This window comes from Copidosoma floridanum, unplaced genomic scaffold, assembly GCF_036245765.1.
Source record: "Copidosoma floridanum isolate Cflo_tuat_1 unplaced genomic scaffold, Cflo_Japanese_pri ptg000014l, whole genome shotgun sequence".
NCBI lineage: Eukaryota > Metazoa > Arthropoda > Insecta > Hymenoptera > Encyrtidae > Copidosoma > Copidosoma floridanum.
The window spans coordinates 4,790,822-4,801,959 of NW_028321891.1; the positions used below are offsets into that span (position 1 = coordinate 4,790,822).

General features: G+C 42.4%; 1 protein-coding gene and 1 long non-coding RNA gene across 2 annotated transcripts; both read left to right on the forward strand.

Moving 5' to 3' along the window:
* The first annotated feature begins 834 nt into the window (after positions 1–834).
* On the forward strand, positions 835–2,068 carry LOC106636846 (uncharacterized). The gene is made up of 2 exons (XR_001338899.2): positions 835–1,226; positions 1,976–2,068. It is a non-coding gene; the product is annotated as an uncharacterized LOC106636846 (long non-coding RNA).
* Positions 2,069–2,354: 286 nt separating this feature from the next.
* Hk (potassium voltage-gated channel subfamily A regulatory beta subunit hyperkinetic) lies at positions 2,355–10,828 on the forward strand. The gene is made up of 9 exons (XM_089591893.1): positions 2,355–2,696; positions 3,681–3,910; positions 6,624–6,840; positions 7,534–7,661; positions 7,954–8,160; positions 8,407–8,513; positions 8,820–8,870; positions 9,541–9,744; positions 10,285–10,828. Exons 1-9 carry the CDS (start codon positions 2,356–2,358, stop codon positions 10,384–10,386), a joined length of 1,587 nt encoding a protein of 528 aa, XP_089448019.1. The 5' UTR covers position 2,355; the 3' UTR covers positions 10,387–10,828.
* The last annotated feature ends 310 nt before the right edge of the window (positions 10,829–11,138 follow it).

Below are 11,138 nucleotides of genomic sequence, written 5' to 3' on the forward strand. Positions count from 1 at the left end.
CGGCACGAAAGTCCGTGCCAAGCGCCTCGCTCTTCGGCCAAATTCCATTAGCCGTGCCGTTTCTGCCAACGCTGTTGCACCCGTACAGTGTCAGCTGATTTTCGTATTTGGGGGATACCACGGCTAAGATGTTGCCGATGACCAACGGCTCGGGCCACGAGGTGCTACTTGCCGCGTCCAGATGATACGACGATCTTATATGTATACTCTGCGAACGAAGGACAAGGGACAATCGATCCTGCACACCAATCTCGGTGATTGGGGGGCGGGGAGGGGGGAGGGGGACCGTTAGCGATGGGAGCTCGTTGTCGCGCGTGATTACGCACACGAGTTGTTATCGCGTGTAGGTGTACACCATACTTGATCGGGCATTAAGAGAGTATGGATGGACGCGAGACTACGAGGATGAGCTGCTCGATGGGGGATGCGATCCGCCTCGTTGGACCCTCCGATAGATGATAACCGGCCAAAGTGGGTCGCCGTGCTATTTAACTCCGTTGTTTTTTTTTTTTTTTTTAAGTATCCGAGGTATACGTCATAGACCGTGCGAGACGAGCAAAACAACAAGTACCTGTTATTTCGACAATGATAACGATCCTCGACAATACCTCGAAAGTGATGTGATCCTGGTGAAACGGCGCGTTAACTCGAGCTTTTTTAGCGCGTGCAAGAGGAGGGTACACCGCAGTTGGATCAATGGTTTTATCATACACGCACACATGATATTATATGCATGAGGTTGCAGTGGCCCGTACGTCGCGTGTAATGGTGGCCGGGGAAAATTTATCGCAGGAAAAGCTTGAATGAGCCAGTGTACATAAATATAAATGTATATGCATATGTGTGCTCCCGTGCGTGTGTTCACATCGTTGTTGCGATACACGCTCGAGGCGAGTAAGTATCTTTCCAGGGGGTGTATCAGTGCTTGTACAGGTCTATGAAGATCGTGTTTTCGTTCAATCGATACTGAGAAAATCGTTTGAAAGGGATAAAATAAAAAATAAGAAATACATAACAGATTACTCTGGTGCACGTTCTTGTGGTGGATAAGTGAAGTATTGAGTGTGTGTGTATATGTGTTTGTGCTCGAGGGGCTATCTATTGCCAGGGAAGAGGAAAAATTTGCCTCTCGATGCAGATTACCGATGAGGACGTCAAAGGAGTGCCGATTTTCGTTCCCCAAAGAGCCCGATTATTTTCTATAAGCCAGCATCGATGAGCCTTAGGTACGTGTACATGTGTGTGTTTGTTGTGAGGCGGTGGCGATGAAGTGTTTTTTTAAATAAGTACTCGAGAAGGAGAGGGATTGAAATTTCAAATAGACTCTTTCAAAACCGAGAGCCCCGAGCGATGAAATCGTAAGTGCCTTCTGTCCGAGGTAAAGTGGACGGTGGGTACGTGTGCATGTGTATGTGCGAGTGCACGTAAATATATATGTACGGAGGCGCAGGATAAAAGTTTTAATGCGGTTACACAACTTTCGAGGACACACATGTATATATACGTATACGCGTTGCGACTGCGGTGCGGTATCACGTGCATTTACATATACTTACGTATACGCGTACCTATACACGTAAAATGAATCGTCGCGAGGAAATTGATGCCATTGGTTGGCTATGGTTTTTGCTTTTTTGAGTCACATATTTTCTGTATTCTCTCGTGCGAGCATCAAACGCCGATAAATTAATATTTAACGCGATTTGTATGTGTCAACGTTATAACGCGTGCAACCACTATAAGCCCATTGTACTCTTGAATTTCCCCACGAGTCATATATACACTCATGCACGCTGTTTGCCCAATTTTTTGAAAAACCAACGTTCGTATAACGAGCAAAATTTATCAACGCTAGCTCACTGATCGCGTAAAAGTACAACATTAACCAGCGCAATAACAAAAATCACCCAATAAAGTACAAATTAAAGGGATGTAGAGAAAACGATACGAATTTGTTCTTTTTTTTTTGTTCCAGCGGTTCATCCGTACCCACGTAGGTATACGCGAAAAGGGAGTCTTCTTTCTGCCTAACATACGACCGGTCTCCTGGATTATTCAAAGCGATAAAGGCAAGAAAAAAAAAAAACGAAAATAGAGGGTCCACGAGACGGGGGGCGAGGGAAAAGAAGAACGAGTGCCTGTAACGATGTCGCGTGCAACGGTATCAGCAAGGACGAGGGCGAGTGGTGCAGCGAGAGGTGGCAGCTCCGTGGCGGCGAGTCTGCACGAGCGAAGGAGACGCAGAGGAGCCGGCGAGTGAGAGACAAAGGGAAGCTCGTACCTTGATTTTTCTCGCGCGCAACAGAGGAGAGGGAGGAAACAGAGTAAAGAGCGTGGGCGTATAATATAAGCACCATGTCGCACGTAATGCTGTGCAACCTCGGGCAGCCGGCGCCGTCGAGCGCGGCGCGCGGCGGTGGCGGTGGCAGCGGTCCCGACACGAGCGCGAGTAGCTCCCAGCAGCGGGAGCAGCGCGATCAGCGCGAGCGCCACGAGCGCCAGCGCCAGCAGCAGCTCATACAACAGGAGGCCCTCGAGCGGCAGCTCCAGCTCGAGAGGGAGCAGCGCATGCAGCTGAGACAACTGCAACAACAGCAACAGCAGCAACTACAGCTGCAACAATTGACGGATGTGCCGCACACCGCTCACAGCAGCATGGACGACGACGACTCGTATCCGCTGCCTACGATATATCGGTGAGCTTTTTCTCTCTCTCTCTCTCTAGAGCTACGAAGAGCGCTCTGCTCTTAGCTCTTTAATAACAAATTCAATTCAATTCTCTCCTTTTCCATATCACCCGTGGCTATTGTGTTCCGTCGAGGCGTGTGATCGGATACTTCGGGGGTGGCGGTGGGGAGGGTGAGAAAAGTTGAGAGAAGCTTACACGGGGGGGGAGGCTTTGGTTAACTCGTTTATCTTGCCCGATCGCCGTGGGGGCTAACTCGATTGTGGTCCGACGACCCACTTGTTGTCTTTGTTGCGTATGCGCTTCCTGGGCTACGTCGGTTACGTTTCAAGTTTAAGACGATCGCACCACCCCCCACTGTACAGGGATTTTGACTAGATTCTGTTTTATCTTTTTTTTTTTTTTTTTTTTTTTTTTTTTTTTTTTTTTTTTTTTTGTGTCTCTGCTACTTTTAAAGGGTTAGTTTAAAACTACGGCGAGCCCGCTGGGACACTCACCAAGTACTTCTCGTTCCGCATCTTGAACCTTATTTATGGTCCTTTTTATTTATACCTTCCAAATAAAAAAGAAAAAGAAACTTCCTACCCTTAAAAATTTCAAGAGAGTGACAAACAAGTTTTTTCACGATGAAAATTTTTCAAGACATCGGATTTTCTCGTGGGAAAAAAAGACACCTGGCTCAAGCGGAATAACAAAATTGGTCCCAACAAAAAAATCACTTCCTCCCTTTGCTCGTGACCGTATTTTTTTAACGTCATCCGGGAGCTTGTGAAAAATGCACGACAGAGCGCTAATACTTAGATTACGAAACATAACTCTCTCTGCAACCAACGGCACAGTATGTTGGTACATTGGGATTTAATTTTTTTTTTTTTATTGCTCTGTGCCTTGAACGTTAAAACACCGAGCACGTATACAGTGGAAATCAAAACGTTGCATGGAAAAAAAAAAAAAAAAAGGTTTTTGATAATTTATGCACTTGTATATTTGGAAGATGCCGGGCGCCAATAGCGAGCCTAGACTGCATGGAAGAGTTCAATGGCGGCGCAGGCACGGACTCGAGCGGCCACTACGGCAGCACCCCTGGCACGAAGGACCACCTGCTGGCCAGCTGCCTGGCCGGCCAGTCCCTCCAGCGCGCCGGCCTCCAGCACAACCCGTCGCCAGGTATTCGCTACCGCAACTTGGGCAAAAGCGGTCTACGTGTTTCCAATGTTGGATTAGGTACGCTTTCCGTGTCTCTTCTTCTTCTTCTTCTTCTTTTCCCTTTCCTCCCAATTTACGCCCCGTCCACTCATGATGCACAATCAACCACCCTCCCCGGCTCCTCTCCGTTTGTTTGTTTGTTTCTACTTCTCTCGAAAATCTCACCCCACCCCCCCCTTCCTCCATATGCTCACTGACTCCCTCAAAGTGTCTTTTTTTCTCTTCTCTTTCTTTCTCTCTTTCTTTGGCGACGTCCGCTTCCGCAACAGCCTTTCTCGTATACTTACGCTTTGAGACGACGACTGACGCTCGCGCCCTTTATCTTTGTTTCGCTTCCAAACCAGCACCCTTTCTTCACTCCATCACGTACCTTTTTTTTTTTTTGTTTTTTCCTTTACTCTCTGAAGGGGGTAAATCATTGGGGTTAAACAAATGTCCGATCGAATGACAATCCTTGCCTCCCGCGTGTCTGTTTCAATCGCGTCATACAGCAAGTAGAAAAAGCCCGTTTTGGTCAGACGCCCGGACGATCCAGTCGGCAGAGAGAAAAAAAAAGCACGTGCATGGAGTCGTACGGTCGCGAGTAACTTTAGTTTTTGAAAAAAAAGGTACTTTGAGCGTTTCCCTTTAAAGGCAGCTCTCGGCTCGCAGCCTTTCGACTCCGCGCTGTCGAACAGCCGAGTTAATTGCACGGCTGGTTCGCGCTTAGGCGACATTAGCGTTGAAAAAAAGTACGCGTGCGTTGGCTCTTGAATTATTTCGTTGGGTATATGTCCTTTAGCGCGCGCACGTGGCCAATTTCCATCTGAAAAGTTAAAAGTGCGTCCGGTTGCTTGCTCTTTACCCCGTCTAATTGCCGGACGGAATTAGCATCTAAACAACATTTTTTTTTTTTTTTTTTTTTTTTTTTTTTTTTTTTTTTTTTTCAAGTAAACCTGCGGCAAAGAAAGAGAGAGAAGGTTATTCGCTGTACTTACATACCAGGGGACGCGCGATGAAACTTCCTCACCCACGATAAATCCCGAAACGACTCCGCGTCGCGTTGTCGTGCATGTACGTGTAGTGCCAATGCATTGCCGACACCGAAGCTCCGATACACCCAGTAGTTGCAAGAGTTACGTGAATAAAAATACTGGGGGGTGGGGAATCGTCGCACGACACGAGGAGTGGGGGGAAAAAAGTGGGGTCGGGCTATAGGAAACAGCTCCCGGTTACACGAGCTTTTTCCTTACCCTCTTTTCCCTCCTGTGCTCCTCTTCCGCCCACGGCACACTCGAGAGTCAGTCCCCCTCTCTTGAGCACTCGAGAGAGTCGAGAGTTGCACGCGTACTTAAGTTCTTCATCTCTGCGTCGATCGTCGTCGTCACCGGCGTCCCTCGTCCTCGTCGCTCGGATCAGCTGTGATGATGATGATGATGATGATGATGATGCTTTTGCCGCAACACAACGAGCCCAAGGCGTATTTTTTAATTGTTGTTTGCTGTCTTGCCCATATTTGATATTCGCATAGCCGTGATCGTTATTGTGCTGATCGTTGTGGTGTTGCATTATCAATTATTATACCTGACATGATTGTTTTCCCTTTGTTTTGCTACTGTCTGGATGAACGTTTTTTTTTTTTTTTTTTTTTTTTTGTTTGTACGTTACGTGTGGTTCGTTTGTCAAGTACATTGGAATGACGGGGAGAAAAACAAAATAATATACACGTGCCTACAATTCGATACTCACAATTATTTTTTTTTTCTTTTCGAAAAGTGATTAAACCATTTTAAAACTATGATTAGCTGCGGCGAACAATGCGTGGTTATCACTTGTGCCTCCGGGGATCATTAGTTTTCCGACAGCTTATGGCTTTTCCTCCGATTATCATGGACGCGTTGTAACAAAGCGTCTCCTTTGAACCGCTTTTTTGTCGAAAAAAAGAAACTTTAATTAATTGAACAACTCGAGGATCCTTCTTCTGTGCAAACCCTCGTCTAGAAAGTTGATTTTTTTCTCGTACTGTGAGTTAATGTGATTAAAAAAAAAAAAAAAAAAAAAAAAAAAATTGTTTTTGTAATCCATGGCCAAACAGTAGATTATCGATCGTCAAAGAATCAATGGCTGTACATATTTTTAAAAAAATAATAAAATATATGTCGCATGCCAAAGCAACCTCCACTCGAATGATAAAATAAACTCGTCAGTCCGAACTGAGCCTCCAAACCTCAATTGTGCTTCTTCTTCTAGACTGAGCATGTAAAGCGATTGTCTTAATCGTGTTAGCAGTAACACCTCCACTGACACTTGGAAGGGGATGGAAAAAAAATGATTATATAACCAATAATACCACATTAAAAACCCACCAAAGTCTCATTCAGTGACAAACCAAAGTGTCACGTAAACATTTACATCGACCACGCAACACCCTCTTACATGATTTATATACACACATGTCGCGGTAATTTTACCGTACAAGTACGATTGGAAAAAAAAATGCACTTTAACTGCAGCATTTAAATAGCTTTACCAAACCTTACCGTATATTATAGGTACTTTAACGGTAAAAATTACCCCAATACCTTCGATTGTGCACAACATGGCTTGTTTATTACATGTGTGAATATTAATGAAAATCGGAGATTGGAGAGAAAAGATTACGTTTTTGACTAATAGAAAAAAAAACCACCCCCAAAAATTTGTTTTCTCGTTCTCATCGATACCTGCACCACCTGGGCCTCAAACGTACCAGGCACGTGGACGATGTTTGGCGGCGTGAACGGCACAAACACCGAGGATAACGCCGAGGCGATAATAGCCCTCGCCTACGAGAGCGGCATCAACGTGTTCGACCTGAGCGAGGCCCACAGTGGGCCCAAAGCCGAGACCCAACTCGGCCGTATACTTCAGAAGCGCAACTGGACGCGCACGAGTTACATCGTCACGACGAAAATTTACTGGAATCCCAAGTAATTGACGTTATTATTATTATTATTGTTACTATTACAAGTACCTATATATATGAAACCAGTGCACGGGGTATCGGTAATATACTTGTATCGCTCGTCACGAGCAAAGCTGGATTACGTATTCAAATGATGTAACGGAGCGACTATAGGAGAGCAGGGATGATGTATACATATAACAGGGGATTTGAATGGTAAAGCTATTGATGATGTATACAAGGTACGTGTAAAATCTAAAAAAAACCATAATTTGGAGGTATTTAAAATTAGAGGTACAGGGTTAATACGCGAGCACTTTCATTCAATTGTTTAAAATCGATAACGTGGTTTTCAACGCATACTGGAAAAAAAAAACAAAAACATGCCAAAGAGAGAGATTGCATAAAAAAGAAAATACATTCAGTGAAAATTATAGCTCCATTCTTTATGTCGTTAATCAGCTGAAAATAAAGTTCATCCGAATATTTATCATGAGAGCAATCAATGGAGATTGATGCCATAGAAGCCTCCCAAGTCGAGCAATAATTTATCTTCATGATTTATCGTACATTTCGACATGTACATATTTACTCGGATTATCCACGCTTTAGCGTGAACAATGGAATGTCACAGGGTGTTTAGGTCCCCGAGCACTTGTATATACCTAACACTGCAGAGTACTTTTGGTTGTTTGCTCAACTCGAGGTGTATTTACAGATCCGAGGCGAGAGGACTTTCGAGGAAATTCATCATCGAGACGGTGCAGGCGTCCTTGGCCAGGCTTCAGCTGTCCTACATAGACATCGTCATGATCCACAAAGTCGACTCCACGTGTCCCATGGAAGGTACGTCCTTTTCTCCTATTACCATTGTTACTGCTTATTTTTTTCCGATTCGCGCAAAGTTCGAGAAATCGCCTTGAATTATCTCTCCTCGTGGGCTTTATATCTGCCCGCGTTACGTAACGACTCGAAAAATCCATACTCCACCTGAAACGGAGGCAAGAAAAAAAAAAAAAAAAATGGATAAGCGGCTTAAAACGAGCCCCGTGGCCATCGTGATACCCGTTACAGGATTAAGTTGTAAAAAAAATTGCCTCTCACTCTCTCTTTTTTTTTTTTTTGTTGCTTGTTCCAGAAATCGTTCGTGCGATGAATTACGTGATAGACCAAGGGTGGGTCATGTACTGGGGGACATCAAGATGGTCGCCCTGCGAAATAATGGAGGCCTACTCGAATTGCCGGCAATTCAATTGCGTCACCCCTATAGTCGAGCAGGCCGAGTATCATCTTTTCTACAGGGAAAAACCCGAGCTCTACATGCCGGAACTGTACAACAAGATTGGTAATCTATCGTCTATTTATTCAGTTCTTAATGATCATTTATTTATTTATTTATTCAATGGGACCATATGAAATTTTTTTTTTGCTTGTACAATCATAAACGTTCGCTTTATTTATAATGATGAGGGATTTAAATTTTTCATTCGAGAAGTAAATAACTTGTACATTTTACAATTCAACATTGGTTTATTTATAATCTAAAAAAAAAAATCTTCGTTTGTTTAATATCCTTGTATCTGCATGGCAGGTGTTGGGTTAATGTGCTGGTCGTCGATATCGATAGGCTTGATTTCGTCGCGAGTCGATGACAGCGGTGGCATGTCCGTTCTCCCAAGATCCAGATCTTCGTACAAAGTGAGTCAGCCAATCATATTTTTTATTTTCAATCTCAAAACAAGAAATACAATACATGTATATCTTGCCGCAGCAGCTCAATGAATGTTTATGTACATGTACACGCATATATATATATATACATATTATACGTACAATAGAGCAATTGTTGTTTTTTATCGTTGTTCATCATATTGAAACGGAATGAAAAGATATTTTTATTATACCTGTTAGGCTGATGCTTCAGTAGATAAAACGAATTATTATTCTTAAATTGATGTTTTTCTTTAATAAAATGGCTACAAAAATTATTCGTTTTCTTTTTAGAATAAGTCCTTCAGTTGGACGGAGGACGAGTCTGAGATTTTGTGTAAAGAGGTTTGTCTAATCTCGTTTGTGATCGATGTTTAGAAAAAAAAAAAAAAAAAAAAAAAAAAAAAAAAAAAAAAATGAATCAACCCAGAAACATTTTTAAAAGTTATTTTTTTTGTTGAATGCGTTTGGGTGTTGGAACTTTAGTGTTGGGGAGAAATCTATCTAGTCATGAATATTTGCCAAGTACACTTAAGTGCTCTTTTAAAATGTAGTGTTGCATATTTCAATAGTAGAGCAATAGTTAGTGATAAAAAACCTTACCGTAGCCACCTTATGAAATGTGAATCATTAGTTGCACGCTAGATTTGTTAGAAAGAAAAAAAAAAAAAAAAAAATCAATAAAACATAAAAATCGAAGAATTAGAATGTAAAGAAAAAAAAAATTCATCATAAAGTATTGAACAACCATTGGACGATTGGTACAACTATATACTGTAATATATACACTCACACAAGTCACAATTACACTGTGATACATTACGTACAATAGCGATTAGACGCATTTCTTCCAGACATACAAATATCAATCATTATATGTGTGTCGCTCGCATATATTTATTTATTATACACGATGCAATATCATTACAAAATCATTGATTCTATATGAGAAAAAAAAAGCACGCGTGTAACCGTTTCCTTTTTTTTTTTTTTTTTTTTTTCTTCTCCAACATAGGAGCAGTGGCGAAAAGCCTCGGTTGACTCTGAAACTAGAAAAGGCCCGGACAAGGTGCGCGAGATATGCGCGTTCGCCGAGAGGCTCGGCTGCACCTTCACCCAACTGGCGATCGCGTGGACCCTAAAGAATGAAAGTGTTCAGTGCCTTCTACTCGGTGCGACCAACGTCGAGCAACTCTACGACAATATTCAGAGCTTGCAGGTCAGTTTGTTCATTTTTTCAAACAATTAAAAATTAAACTTTCGACGGTTAAAGTACTTTAAATATATTCTTGATAAAACTACAGTGACAGTGGGCTTTAATAACGATAGTTTTATTGGTCTCCTGTAACGAAAGCTCATAATTTATAAAAAGTTTTCGTACCGCAGCAATACGGTAATAAATACGTTTGACGTTTAATACTCTGAGAAAACTTTTTTTAAATAAAAAAAGACGGGTTGAAAAATGTAATTTGAATATTACGCTAGCATGTAGTAATTTTAAAGAAATTAAATTCATACAACAAAAAAAAAAAGGAAATTAAATTACATTTTGACTGAATTCTCAATAATTTAGGATTTAAAGACCACCAGCTCCCTAGATTAGCAAGAAAGATCGCGATGAAACGTCACAAATATTACACGTTGGGGTGTAAAAATATTTCGATGGTTAAAAAAATGGCCCATAAAGTAATTAGCTAACAATAAATAAGCTGCCAAAAAGTTTGTCGAACCATTGAAAATTCCCCGAACGGTGTTACAGCTGATCCCGAGGCTGACGGTCGCCACGATGACGGAAATCGAGCGTATCCTACTGAACAAGCCAATACGTCCACCGATGATCTCGACCCTCCAGCTCAGATGACAATCGCTCAACCCCCACGGCAGCCGTGGGGGTTCACTAGCGGGCAGCCCCAAAAGCGAGACAGCGATAGCGGCAATCGCCGGCCAGAGCGCACAGCCCCAGCCGGGACAGTCCACCGAGCAGGACCAGAACAAGGATCCCACCCAAAAGGTCGCTTTTTGCGAGATACAATGATAAGCGATGATTTTCACACCTACTGTTGGGCTATTGCACCTTGTACCTTCATTGCGTCCCAAGCGATTCAACCTGCCAGTCTCGCTCGTACCCCCGAGCCGACCTTTTGGCCGTGCGTTGTTGTTGTTGTTGTTGTTGTTGTTGTTGTTGTTGTTGTTGATGATGATGAAGGGGGTGCTGTTATTGTTACTGTTGCTGTTGTTGATGATGATGATGAGAGTGGGATTTTTTGGTGCGACGATTGAGACTTTCGTCGGTGGATTTTCGGATGTTACTGTGATCGCTTGTTCTCATCTAGTTCGCTCGCGCGAGTTGTTTTTTTATATTTGGAAAAATTGTTTCACGATTAATTTTGGCTCAATATTTTTTTTTTTTTTTTAGTGATACTTATACTCTAATCTAGAGACATTTTTCTCATCTCTGTAGGGTTTTACGTGTACAGATTACGAATATAATATTTAAATATTTAAAACTAAATCTATTGTCATTCTAATTACATTACAAGATGAGATTTTTTTAATTCATTCTTTGTACGGAAAACATTACAATATATTTTAATAATTATTCAAAATTTTATA